Source organism: Egretta garzetta, unplaced genomic scaffold (assembly GCF_000687185.1).
Source record: "Egretta garzetta isolate BGI_Z169 unplaced genomic scaffold, ASM68718v1 scaffold291, whole genome shotgun sequence".
Lineage (NCBI taxonomy): Eukaryota > Metazoa > Chordata > Aves > Pelecaniformes > Ardeidae > Egretta > Egretta garzetta.
In genome coordinates, this window is record NW_009258783.1 from 1,587,668 (window position 1) to 1,601,534 (window position 13,867).

Sequence of the window (13,867 nt, forward strand, 5' to 3'; positions counted from 1 at the left end):
CCCACTGAATGGCAGTGCAGCCTTCCGGCGTATCAGCCACTCCTCCCAGTTTTGTGTCATCAGCGAACTTGCTGATGGTACACTCTGTCCCCTCGTCCAGGTCATTGATGAATAAGCTGAACAAGACTGGGCCGAGTACCGAGCCCTGGGGAACGCCACTAGCTACCGGGATCCAACTGGACTCTGCCCCGCTGATCAGAAAACCCTCTGACCTGCCATTCAGCCAGTTCCCAATCCACCTCACTGTCCACTCATCCAGCCCATACTTCCAAAAAAGGAAGTGCAGCTGTTGTGTCTCCAGCTGCAGAAAATCACCTACAGTCCTGGGAATGATGCTGCTTGCAGGCAAGAGAGAGGTGCGCCCTTCCTCGGTTCGAACAGGTGGCGCTACACCACCACCTCTAGTTACAGCATCTTCCTTACACTGAAACCTAAGTGCAGTGATGAACACAGCAAGCAGCGAGCCGTGCTGAAAATTAAACAGCATTTTTATTACGATTATTCTGTCAAGGCTTGATGGACTGAGCAGTTAGAAGAAATGCACTCTGTCAGTTACATAATTCCAGATAAAAATATCGTAATCATTCCGAAAAATACTTTTTTTTGCTCTACAAGTAAAGCAAAGGACCTTTATTACAGGAAGAGTCATACTTGTAAGCCATCTGAACCGGGCAGGTTTCAGCTAAATTTCTCATCGTCGAGTTTTAGAACTTCATAAAAGGAACTTGGAGCGGTTTTTCTGCTGCACGCTTCAGGGCCAACGCGTAAGTATAAACCCTGGCATCCACTGCAATATGTTCTTCTGCTATGGAGGTCTGGGGGGGGGGGAGAAGAGAAAAAGAAAAGTATGAGATGCTGTTAAAACTCTTCCTCTACAGAAATGCAAGCCCTTTACTAAAATGAAGACTTGTAGCATTCCAGACCTGAATTCTCAATGCCAACACCGAATGCTATCACTGACTCTGTTACCTGGCCAAGTCTCTCAGAGCTTTTTGTTTAAGATACAGTATTCCAGGGTCAGAAATGCCCCAAGGAGCTATGAGAAGGGTTTCCTGAAGCTCACATCAGTGCACTGAGTGTGTCAGGAAGCTCTTACCATCAATTCTTTGCAGTAGGTCGTTCTTTGGAAGTGAAATAACTTCCATGAATTCTAGGAGAGAAGAAAAAAGTTATGCGCCTTTAATTTAGCAAACAGTAGAGGAAGTCTACTGAAACAGCGTCCTGTTTCTTACAACTTGGAAGGGGGAACAAACTGGCTTAATGCTCATCACCACCCCAAAGCCGCCACGCATTACAACAAGGCTGATTACATGGGGGAAGGCAGAGACTGGGGTCATTAAAAAACATATTTGGTAGAAAGAAAGTGGGAAAGAGCTGGGAAAAGACACAGTGTAGCTGACAGCTTTGGGGGACAAAAATCCTCCTGAAAGGAGACCTTCTCCCTTCTGAGAACAGAACACATGCTGTTAAGTGGACTTTGGCTTGGCTTATACTGGTACAGTAACGGACTGCAGATGCACCTGAAGACCAAACCAGCACAGAGGTTTTGTTCTTGATGAATTTGTGTGGACTTACACCTGCCCTGCCAAGCTGAATGAGCTGTCTCTGGGGCTTGATCTGTGGCCATTGTGGATTCAGCAGTTTGTATTTCACAGAGACTCTGGTGCTCTAGGTGCAATACCTGAAGATCACAGATGCGATAAAGCCCCGCAGGAATTTTCATGTCCAGGCCAAAGGCAATCTCATGCATGTTTGATTAGGTCAGGAGATTAACCAAGCCCCAATAAAAACCAGCATTAACTGACATTTCCTAAGTACAACTTGCCCTACGAAGATCACACTTGACCTTACTGTCACTGTGAGCACAGCTACGTAACGTACCTCCATCATCTGCAAGGAAAAAAGAAAAAGTAAGTTAAGAATTTTGAAATACGCTTGAGTTTACAACTAAAAAGCACTTTGATGGCTGACTGATCATGTGTGCACTGTTGTTGCTTCCAGGGTCAAGCCCTAAGAGGAACACCTGGGTTCACAAGTGGTTATGGCTCTTGCTGAGGTTTGGCACCTGAATTTCTCATTCTGGGCTTGCCAACACCTGACACTTAACATCTGGGCCTCCCCAGTGACTTCAGCAAAGAAACACAGCTCTGCTTATCAAGGCTGCAGGACCTACAGCCCCTGAATCAGCTGGGACAGAAGAGATGCAGTGGTGGGGTAGTGCTTTTAAACCGACTGCTTTGTTCTCAGAATTTTCAAATAAGCAGTACAAAACTCACCAAGTTTTTGCTTAGGTCTTGTATTCTCAGCCTCATCTCCATTAATGGTGACGCTCACAATGTGTGTCGTGCTGTTTGACAGACCTGGGTCCAAGCAGAGAGCTGCCAACAAGGACATGTAGAGGTTAATTTTTCAAAAGCAGAAGTCAGGGGCCTTGACATTTTAACAAAAGCTTTCACAAAAAGGTATCTGATACAACAGAAGAACATATATTCGGCAGAAGGTCATGCTGGAAGAGTTGTGAAAAGTTTGGTTTCACGTGTTCTTAAGTCATGTTTCTGCCACTCTCAGCTCTTTTACAACTGCCTTCTAAGACCTGTTTTCAGCACCAAGGTTTACTTTCCATTCCACAGACTGAAGATTAAAGTGTAAACTGTAGTTCCCTTATAGACTTCCTCGGCCCGTCAGAGTCTAACTTGGCTATCACCTCTTGCCACCCCTCTCGGTCCCCAGCACGCAGCTGTACCGGATAATCAAGAGCCAAGTCTCAACCATAATGACATTTACTTGAAATCATAGGCAAGTTGCCTCACCTTTCTACCCACCTTCTCAAGTTTTATTTATTATCCTCATTTTGCCTTAATGTTGCTTTATGTAGGAAGCATTGGATTGGCAACAATCACGTTCCAAAGGATCTCTGGATTTACTACAGTTATTCTTTCCTTTCTGGTTGGAGAACCTGGGTACCGTCACCTCCCCACAGCAGCCATGAGGGTGACCTCCACTTGGACTGCATCATGCTGCTATTTTTCTTTCTACCTAAATTCACAGATGTTGTTCACATTAAGTCCAGCAATTTAGATCTTTATACCAACATGCCAAGTCACAGCCTGAATAACTGGGTTTTGTGTAAAGGGTCTTAATAGCAAAGTCATCCCCTGTAGACATCAAACCATTACTTCAGTCCTGCGTGTTTAACAGGAGTTCAGCATCTGAGGTGTAGAGGACCAAAGCCTCATTGGGACAGCCATGGGATAGGACTCTGCTAACCTGCATAGACTTTTCTGCATAGTTTTTTCTTTGGTTTTGAGCATTTTAGACATTTAGAGCGCCCATCACAGACAGAATTAGCTTTGGAAAAATAAATAAAAAAAAAAAAAAAAAGCAAAGACCTGGAGTACATTCAACGACTTCCCCCTTGTACCCAGTTTCTTCCTCCAACTCTCGCAATGCCGCACTTTCTGCAGTCTCATTTTCCTCAATAAGGCCTGTAAGAGAAATAATACACAAAAATAATTAAAAAGTTAGCACTTAACCACAATACCCATTCCCAAGATCTAATCCAGCTTTACACAAGGTGAAAAATGGCCACTGCCCTATTTTTACAGAGGGATAAACTGAGGCGTTAGGAAGGACTCCAGTTCCAGGATTCATCACGCTGCTGCCCTTGTCTTCAAAGGACCACCTACAGGAGCATGCGACCTTCCACAAAATGGCATTAATATTTTCATCAGGGAAAGAAGCCAAATGCTTTGGCTCTTACAGAAAGGAGGGGTGGAGGGAAACGCAATATTCTACTAACAGGCTACACTGCACAAAATGTCTCCAATCTGCTAAAATGAACTATGTTTATTTTGTATTCTTCATGACCAAATATTCCTCTTTCTGAACAGCTCACCACCACTGTTTTCTGCTTGGAGCTACATCACCAAGACTGACACTCCAAGCACATCTGAACACACTTAACTGTCAGCTTTATGCGACTCATCTTAATGTTTAGTCACTCACCTGCAGGAAATTCCAAGCAATAGCCGTTAATTGGGGGCCTGAACTGTTTCACTAGGACAATGCAGTCGTAGTGGAGAGTTCTCTGTAGTACAGCTATCACTGCTACACCTACAAATAGCAACGGAAGAGACAAGCACATAGGATTTGAGTATAGCAGAAGGTGAGTATTTAGTGCTAGATCTGGAAAGGAACCCAAGTACTGTTACTCTGAGCATTAAACATTAAATGCCTGCTCCAGAATCCTGACCTATGAATTTAAGCTCCTTGTATCACATGTTGTGCGAGATAAAAGCCCAAACCAGGATCTTCAAAGTACCCCAGCAAACGAGAGGCACACGTACCAAGCCCACCAATATCTAGGGAAGGGCTCTCTTGCCTGCAAGGACGGTTTGGGAGCCATCAGATGGAACCCGCTCCTACATTCCCTTTGTGGCTAAAACACATCCCCTCTTTTGCCCAGAGAGAACCATATCCTTAGTCCCCAGCAGCAGACCCACTTCACCTACTCTGTGTCAGGGCATCCATCAACATCTCCGAAATCGCTCCGTCATTCTAAAGTGAAGACAATGATCCTGGGAAAACACTCCTACCAGTAAGGTTCTGATTCTTCAGCACTTAAGTTAGCATTTCGTTAGCTCAGGGGTACAGCAAGCTCTGCCGAGCTATTTGTTCCACAGCCTCAGTCATTCAGAAACAGACTGGCAATAACTCTGCACTGTGAGTTTATCAGAACTTTCACAGGAAAAAATGCAAACAAAAAAGTGACCCATGTCTTACCATCAGCTGAAATGCCCTTTTTGTTGCCAGTACGCTTTACTGTTTCCCAAGTTCTGTTTAACGGAGAGAAAAGAACAAATGAATACATTAAATGGAACAATACCAATTTTATTTGTAAGTCTTCGCCTACGCTTGCTACTGTCATTTAAAAGCAGAATACACAACCACAGAGTGAGACCCCTGAAGAAAACAGCTGGCCTTAGGCAAGCCCTGTCACATATTGACACTATAAAATGTCTGTAGTATAATTCAGGCTTGCCTGCTTGAAGGAGGGAGAGAGAAAGACATAAATGATTGTCACAGAACAGGTAAGTTACAGAAGTGATCCTGGAAAAGTGCAAAATAAAGGAATTCATATATTAAACATGCCAGATGTTGAAAGACAGTTTTGTAACACAACCATGTGCATTGTTTTACCTTGGTTTTGCACAAGGTTTATAGCGTAAGTTATTGTGAACTCTCAGCTCAGTTATTTGAGCACACGAGGAGCACGTAGGCAAGGAAGACCAAAGCTTCTCTCTCAAAATAAGCAATGGGATGAGTAAAACCAGCAATAAAAAGCCTTTCACAAAAGCTCTAATCTTTGCTGTTTTTTTAAAAGGATACTTTGCTGATGAACTGGGAGGCACTAGAGAAAGTGATCAGTACAGAATCTAAGACGTGAAGAGGAGGGAAGCAAAGCCGTGTCATCGCATCTAGGTAGGTACAGCAAAACTAAAGCACGGAAAAGAATTGGGCAGGCGTGACAATATAAAAGAGGACAGTGATAATATACAAGAGGACAGTTACTTGTCAGTAGTATGCAAGATCCAGCACCATCGGCAGAGAAAAAGCAACCCTTAATGAAGAACCAGAAAAGCTGAGGGAGGGGCTCTCTGATCATCCTGGTTTATTTGCGTAGCTAGAACTTGCTTCTGCATAGCGTCTTCACAAGGAACAGAAAATGCAAGGCAAACCAGGGTCCAATGGGCCCAGAAGAATTTAGGAGCCAAATTTGATCCTACAGGCTAGCACATCTGCCAAGAGTAAGATTTTTTTGTTGTTGTTGTTCTCTGAACAGTACAAATTGTAAAGGAATCCTACAATGAATAGATCTCATCTTCTGTTAAGCAATAGGTCTGTAATGCTCATATTCTCTAGCCTGGGGCTAGTCCGCACAGTTGGGAACATTATAGGAATCTGGAAAGCCAGAGGGGCAATTACCTGGTTTTACCAAAGGGATCAGTGTAAGTTGTTTCTTCAAGCTTCAACCATTTTCTTTCTACAATTACCTACAATAAAGAATTCTTTGTTAAATACATTATAAGATTAATCCCAAAGATATTCGGATGCTAAGGGGAAAAACAACACAACTATTTTTGGATTCTTTTGAAGACAAAATCTCAGCATCAAAATACATGCTGAAACATGCAACAACATTCCTGTAGCTATTGCGGAAAAACACATTTACTCCAAGTTCTTGAATAGGAATAGAAAATAAGCCCAAAACCTTTTCTTAATGTGACTTTATAATCATGTTTCAATGAATTCAGTGGGATTTTATGTACTGGGAAGCCCTCATCTTTTTAGAAGGATTTTGCAAAGTTCACGTTTCAGCTGAAAAAGGGTTGCTGGTCTGCACGGGCTGTAGCTATGCTGGTGATTACGAGTGCCCACCTACCAGAGAGCACAGCCTGATCACTAAGCATGCAAGACTGAAATCCAAACTATTTTGAAACTTTTCTTGCCGTGATTGCAGTCTATGTCCTTGTGTAACTGCTGTTTTCTGTAACCGCAAGCAGTGATACATACCTGCCCTTTTCGGATTTCTCAGAGCTGCTGACTGAGTACTTGGCATTAACATCATTACAAAATGTCTTCTCTGAGCTAGATGAGTTTATTTTTCCCTGTGATGTTTACTCATCTTTTATGTAATTCCTTTAAAAGGGAAAAATCCATGGGTATTAGCTCAGCAGTTTACTTCTTTCAGTGTAACTTGTATTTTAAGCTTTGGTAAAGGTATAGTCAGACAGGAAGCTTATCTCCAGAATTTTGTATAAAGTTGGCCATAGGTCTGACCACAGAAATCAGAAGTAATCAGTAAGAGGAACGAATCACTTCCTATTGTCTAACGAGACACACTGCTGATAACCAAGGAGGAAAGAGAATCTGAGAAAAAAAAAAAACAAACCCAAAGCAGCATTAAATTGTAGCAAAAGGCTGAATTCGTGTGGTTGGCACACTACAATCCCCTAGTGCAGGGCAAGGAGCAAAGAGGGCCCATGTGGCCATGTAGAGCTTGAACTTAAAACCAAGAGATTCACCAACTAAAAAAAAAAGAATGTAGAGGCATGAAATGTAGAACGCAGCTACCACTAGAGCACAGAAGCACAGCAGCACAGCATCAGCTGGAGGCAGAAGGCAAATCAGAAGTGATTCAGGTGTCCAGTGAATTATAACTGAGCTGGATGAACTCAAGTAATTCTTAAAATGTGTTCTTCAGAACAATTATTTTGATAGGCAATTGAACTAACAATAGCACTCCTATGGTGGTAAACGAGGTTACACGTATTTTACATATAGGAGTTTTGACATTTGTTATGGAAAGTACAGCATTTCCACATAACAGCAATTGGAAAAGGAGAGCTGTGTGTTCTCAGAAGGGCTTTCTAATGGCTTTGTGGTCACAAAAAAGCAGGAAAGGAGAAGATGAAGTATATTATGCTCATTACAGGTAGAAGAAGTAATTCCATTCGGAAGCATTCAGTTTTATTTTAAATAGCTTTGCATTTACTCCCAAATCACTGCAGAACTAGAGTACAGGAAGATCCAAAAGAGAAATAGCTGAAAATCAAGTTCCATTGGTTGTCCAAGGAGAGGAATATATATACTTCAGTTAAGTAAACACAACCAGATGTTTTGTGTTAATGAATTTTTTTAAAACATTGCAGAGAACACAAAAGACTAGATTATTGATTGTGGTCGCATATTGCTGCACCATTCAACAGAACTGGCGGATCATTACCCCTCTCATCAAGTTATTGTTTGCTAAGGAGAAAGGGCAAAATGGCCAAAATCAGAACCATATCACTGTCCCCAGGAATCCTTGAGGAAAAAGAAATCCCCAGTCTGTAAGAAATTAAACCTACACAAACTCCAAAAAAAAAAAAAAAAAAAAAGAAAAAAAAAGAAAAAAAGTGGGGTTTATGTATACAAAACAAACAACATCGAAGTGTCCTGTTTTTAATTAGATATTTCTAAGTACACCTTTGGCCTCTACTGTCATAGAGCAATAATTAAAAATTACTATAGGACATGTAGCATAAATATTTACAATGGAAGTGCTCCACAATCCTCTGAAGTTTGGTGAAACTCTAGATGCTAACAGCCTACAGGGTGGGAAAACTGAAAGTTGCCAGGTTTCCCTAGAAGAAAAAGAACTCTGTCAGCCACCTCGTTGGGTGCACAATTCAAACCTGCGGAAGCTGGCCCAGAAGCGTAACTTCTGCTTTGCTAAATCCCCTACTTGGGCCCGACCTAAGGACACTTTGCAGGATGTGTTGCATTTACCATACTCAGGTTTAGAATGAGCTATTTTTATTGCTTTATTACTTTGATGGGTAAATAGCATCTGCTTTTGCTTACAACAGCCTGACTGTGGGTTCCCAGAAATGGAAAGAAGGAAATAAGATTAGCCACTACTTTCATGGAAGGAGATATTCCAACACCAGACCACGTAGTTACTGAAGTGTTACAGAACCACTTTTAATATATGGGCCACTGGCAGAGGCACGGTAAACGCTCTCCTGTATTAATCCCACAAAATGACAGAAAAAACTAAATAGCTTAAAATATGCAAGATCTAATTACAAACTTCCAATGTACCAAAGAGTACAATATTCCAAAGGAGAAGAACTAAGAGACATTATGGGGAAAAAAAAACCAAAACCCAGAGAATATAATGAAAACGTTACCTGCAAAACCACAGGTCTTAACGGAAAACCCAAAAAGCTTACAAAAATGAAACGCTCTATGCTTGAGAAATATTCATATTAAAAAAACACCTAAGGGGAAAAGCCATAAATATATCCCAACAATGTGAGTCTCTTCTTTCCTGAAAAAGTTTTGTACCTTGAAACCTAAAGAAGTTACAAAACTGTGTTCATTCCAAAGAAACTACATTTGTGTTACAACAGCGTGACGCTGTTGCCAAACCTGCCTTTTAACACCAAAGATTAACTTTTAAGAATTCACTTAAAAGAGAACAGAAGCAAGTATAGGCAGTTTAAATTAGGGTGAAAATGCTCTAATAAGCACCCAGAAGCATCCCCAAATTCCTCCCTCAGGACCTGATCTTTTCTGATTCTGTGAAGACACGAGCACAGTATTTTTGAAAAAATCTTACCACCGCCTTACTAATGTCTTTAGAACAACAATTATCTAAATTCAAAGCCTTTCAGAAAGCATCAAAGATGGTACAATCCTAAACATTAAGGCAACTCTTAGTGGTTCATCATCTTAAAGGAACAGAAAACAAGGCTGAGTTTCATGATCGACCCATTTGTACAGTCTCTCAGAGGTATCAGCATTATTTCTGAACACTGAAAACAGTCTGAACAAACACAAGAAACAGCTGCAAAATTCCCCCAAAAAGAAGCTTAAAATAATGCAACACTGTAGATTTCTCTCTCCCCATCAATAAGTTGCACAATTATTTCAACGAAGAGAAATGCCACCTTTTTTAAACTCTCTAACCATCAGGAAGCGTTTTGTCTCTCGATTAGATTTTACAAACTTGCAGCATCTATAGCATTTCTTACTCCGCACTCGCAAACATTCTGATCGGTCTTAAGTAACTGTCATTTAACAACAAAACATGTCAAAACCAAGCATGTTATACCTCTTCTTTAAGGACGAACTGTCTAGCAGTTTTTGGAACTTCTCTGGATGTCTCAGCTGCCATTTTCAGGAACGTCAGGCTTTTCCCCTCCTGTGCAAAGTCCAGATTACTATGAAACAAAGTCAATATTTGCTCTCAGAGTAAAGTTAAAAGGTTCCCTTCTGCATTCTAAATCAACAAATAAAACTTGCTGCAGAAAGTTAGGGACATGTAATGGCACGTGCAGTTCACATTTTCAGCTCCACCTGATGGTTTCAGAGCCAAATAATTCAAAGGAGAAGCGGAAGTTTGGGTCGAATCCCTGACTGACTTATTTGTAATAGTCCTATCAGCTGCCGAGTAACTACGCTGGCTGAAGACACCCTCCTTAACTATTCAAAGGTCAGACACACGCAGGGACAAAATTGATCCATTTCAGACAAATTGTTTCATCCTGATCTGGGTGAAGTGCTCTGTCAACACCGCATTACCACAACAGGACTACGCACTCCACTGTGAAAATGGAAAAAAACCTTATACCAAGAGGTCTAAGCAGTAAAAATTGTCTGCTATTGAGAAAGAATCAGAACTAGAACCTGCTTCCCCCTTACACACACCACAAATAAACACGTAAATGACTCAATCCTTCCCCCAAAATACAAAGTCAGAAAGCATGTTGCAAGTCTAGGTGGCATGCAGAGTTAGCGTGGCCGAAGCACATCAGTCTCTTTTACTGGGAATGATGTGGCTAACACGGTGCAAAAGGCAGTTGAACATATGCCCAAAACACGGCTCTGCACCTGCAGCTCAAGGCCTCTGCCTGCATCCTAACTGTCCCTAGGAAGGTAAGATTGTCCACTCACTCTCTCAATCCAGTTCTAGCTGAAAGGCACAGCAGGCAGCAGAAAAACACGATGCATTAGAGGTTCACCATTAGTCCCCTGTCTCGCTGCAGAGCTACGGGTGCTTTCAGCACAGAAACCCTTATTCCAAGGAAGCTCATCTCCGAACCCAAGTTGCAATACCGAAGTCCTGAAAGTCAGCATGAATCATAAGCAAAAAGACAGTGCAAAGAAGCAAACCAGTTTAAACACCAGGAGAGACAAGATAAACTCAAGGATCTCTATCACTCTTAGCGTCAAAGGTCATAAACTTTCCATAAACTCAACAGGAACCTTCTCATTAACTTCAGCTAGGGTTCAGTAAGGCTCTGTGAGGTCTCTAGCAATGAACACTACCAGAAGTGAGTGATCACCACCTCTACCCAATTTTAGCACTTTCATTTTTTACTTCACCTTTATCCTTTTATGATAACATCTACTACACATTTGTGAAACATTTAAGAGCATGTAGCAACAATCTGCTTTCTCACATGCTAGATTTGCATTTAATTCCACAAAGTAGCTAAAAGGAATAGGTAGTACAAAATATTTCTGGTTATCAGCAGAATTAAAACTATCATACGTAAACCCATTTCCTCATTATGTACACGGGGGGCTCTTTCTTAAGTCTCAAGGCAGTCATCTTGGATGAAGTAGGTCATAGTGGTCAAACGTTCAAATTGTTTTTATGTAACATAAGTCCTGAAAAGGAACCCTGACCTATCAAACCCAATTCTGTTCTTTCAAAAATATGTTCTATAATCCTTTCTTACAGCAATTAAGTTCCATCTTAAAGCTATATAGGTTTACTATCTACCTTACTAGTATTTGTATGAAAAACTGTTCTAGAACCTCACTTGCTTATCTTCCAATTTCTATCCCACTTTAGTTCAGTCAGCTGTTACCCATTTGTTCTTGAGCCAGCAATGTCTCAAACTCTCTTCACTTAGGATTTAAGAGCTGTAGCTGGACAATGGCCATGGTCTCTTGCTGTGACCCCAAAATGCAAGATCAAGCTTTCCACGAAACTTATGGAAAAGAAGCGCAGCCCAGCAGGGCAGTTCCAAGAAGTTCCTGGTCGTCCAGAGGAAACAGTCAAGGGAGGCTCTGTGTGATGCCTGAACTATCCAGCTTTAAAAATATAAAACCCTCACATACCTAGCTACAACAAATTCACCTCCTGCTTCTGGAAAGAATTCAAGCCTTTTTGACTCACAATACAAACCTATCAAGAGAGTAGTTAGCGACCCGTATCCTTGTGAAACTTTCTTTTTTTTTTTTGATTGGGCTGAGTAAGTCTTGCTCTTTTAGTCTCCCTGCACAGGAAATCCTGTTCCACTGATCATGCTAACCCTTCTACATAAGCTTGCAAGTATCAGCATATCTTCCTCAAACTTGGATTACTACAGTGGTACCCTAAATCCCACAAGCAGCTACAGTAATGGTTTGGACAACAGTATTAATGCTCACCTATCTCAGTTACTAGAACCTCATCTCATGGCAGAAGCTGTTTACAACACAGCTTCCTCTCTTCTGCAGCACAGAGATTGAAGGGTGGCTTGCAACTCAAAATAACAAAAAATTATACAGCTTCAGTGGCTTGAATTATCACTAAAATCTAAAATAGGCAAAAATAAGAGGAAGACTCATCTAGCTTAGCTTCTGTAATCTTGATCTCTTCCACAAGTGGGTGCAATAACTCTATGTACGAGTGACATTTTTTAAAAGTTCCATCAAAAAAGTATTTTTTTTCAAATCGAGTTGACTGTTTAGAAGTCAGATTTTCTACAGTCAGAAAGCTGAAATACTATTTGGTTTAAATGAAGGCTGCAATTCTGGTACCTCACATTAGTGGTACTGTGAAGGATGGCAACACCTTTTGCTTGTAAACAAAATTAGCTGCAACTGAAAATTAAACAGAACGCTACAATATTGTGTTCCTAAAGCCCTACGTCAGGTTTCAGAACAGACCTTGTCTCACAGCCCTCAGACAGGAAGGTTATTCCATCTCATAAAACTACCACTGCATCATTTGAGTTAAAAATGCAACACAGCTCACACAGCAGCTGGGAACCTGACATAGGATTACATGAACTGGATGAATATAAATTTTTAACAGTCATTAGTGCAATTTTAAGGGTATGTCCGAGTGTCCAAATTTATCAGCCTTCTTAGCACAAATCGACAGCACTTGAACTATCAGTTATGGAAAAAAAAAAGCTTGGCTTGCTTCTCCCTTCTCTGATGATTTTTGTGGCTAGTATTACAGGCTACTGCTGGCAAACCATGTTACATGCTCCGTTTCTCTCATACGGAGGTCAAACTCGGAGCTGAAAAAGGCGTACCATTTATAAAAGGTATAACTTTATTCCCATTGCTTCCTTTCAAGGCAACATCCAACCATTTTACAGTTTCCAAATTCTCCTTCCCAGGAGTTAAAATCTTAAGCCAACTGAGGCCTGTGAATCACCTTAGAGAGCAGCCAAGCTATCGGGGAGTTACATTAACCTACCCAAGCCACGACTGGTGGATTCGCTTTTCCAAATCACTTCTTAAAAGATAATTCTCTGATCCAAACTATGCATCCCAGACAACAACAACCAGATTTAATGGGAGCTCAGCAATGGTGTCCTAAGGCAAGCTCAAGAAAAAACCAAAATGCAGGGTTTCTTATAAAGAATGTGCCGAAGGGACACTGGCAGTGCTTCATGCGCGATTTAACCAGCAGCACACCGAGATACTTGCGCTGAAGATAAACGTCACTAAAAGCTTCTAAGTCACTTTAAACTCGTTACCATCAGTCAGTGCACTTGCATTTCAGCAACAGGATTCTACCAACAAAATCAGTTAATTAGCAGAAGTTGACGGGAGAGAAGGAAAAAGTGGGGGAAAGGTTTCATTTTTGTCATTTAGCAGCGCGGATGACCTGCTCAGCACCAAATAAAATATGGAAAAATAACTGGTTCTCGCCCCGCAGAACAGACAACAACAACAACAACGACTATCTCGCATCAGCAGAAGGGGGTTAGCAGCATCTCCGTGTTGCCATCAACCTTCCAGACAAGTGAGGGGGCTTGGGGAGGCAGCCCCACAGGGCGGATGCGAGGAAAGCAACCGGATGGCAACGACTCGGCCCTCCACGCAGGCCCACACAGGCACAGAGGCGACGGCAGAACCCCGGGGCTCAAACAAAGCACGTTACTCGGTTATCGCTTGCCTCTCCCCAAAACAGAACGAAATGCAGCCCTGCCTGGAGGAGAGAGAGAGCAGGCTCTGTCGCCGTAGGGCTCCGTTACCGCGCTGCAGAGAGGAAATCTTACACAGGCGCAGGCAGAGCAAGAGAAAA

The 13,867-nt window shown here is 41.8% G+C and overlaps 2 protein-coding genes across 5 annotated transcripts in view; one reads left to right on the plus strand and one right to left on the minus strand.

Annotated features, from left to right (window-relative positions):
• Positions 1-373: 373 nt before the first annotated feature.
• NUDT5 (nudix hydrolase 5) lies at positions 374-13,858 on the minus strand. 4 transcript variants are annotated; one of them, XM_035889152.1, is made up of 10 exons: positions 13,034-13,858; positions 9,662-9,770; positions 5,986-6,053; positions 4,783-4,835; positions 4,006-4,113; positions 3,390-3,485; positions 2,277-2,378; positions 1,882-1,890; positions 1,097-1,150; positions 374-815 (listed from the first exon to the last, which is right to left on the minus strand). In XM_035889152.1, exons 2-10 carry the CDS (start codon positions 9,722-9,724, stop codon positions 679-681), a joined length of 690 nt encoding a protein of 229 aa, XP_035745045.1. In that variant the 5' UTR covers positions 9,725-9,770; positions 13,034-13,858; the 3' UTR covers positions 374-678. The 4 variants fall into 4 exon arrangements, with proteins under 4 accessions (XP_035745045.1, XP_035745044.1, XP_009647751.1 ...); XM_035889151.1 differs by lacking the exon at positions 13,034-13,858 and adding an exon at positions 10,504-12,901; XM_009649456.2 differs by lacking the exon at positions 13,034-13,858 and having other exon boundaries at positions 9,662-12,901.
• CDC123 (cell division cycle 123) overlaps positions 13,621-13,867 on the plus strand; it is a 37,019-nt gene continuing 36,772 nt past the window's right edge. The window contains exon 1 of the mRNA XM_009649445.2: positions 13,621-13,802. Within this exon, the coding sequence (XP_009647740.1) occupies positions 13,621-13,802 (182 nt within the window). The remainder of the gene's footprint in view (positions 13,803-13,867) is intronic.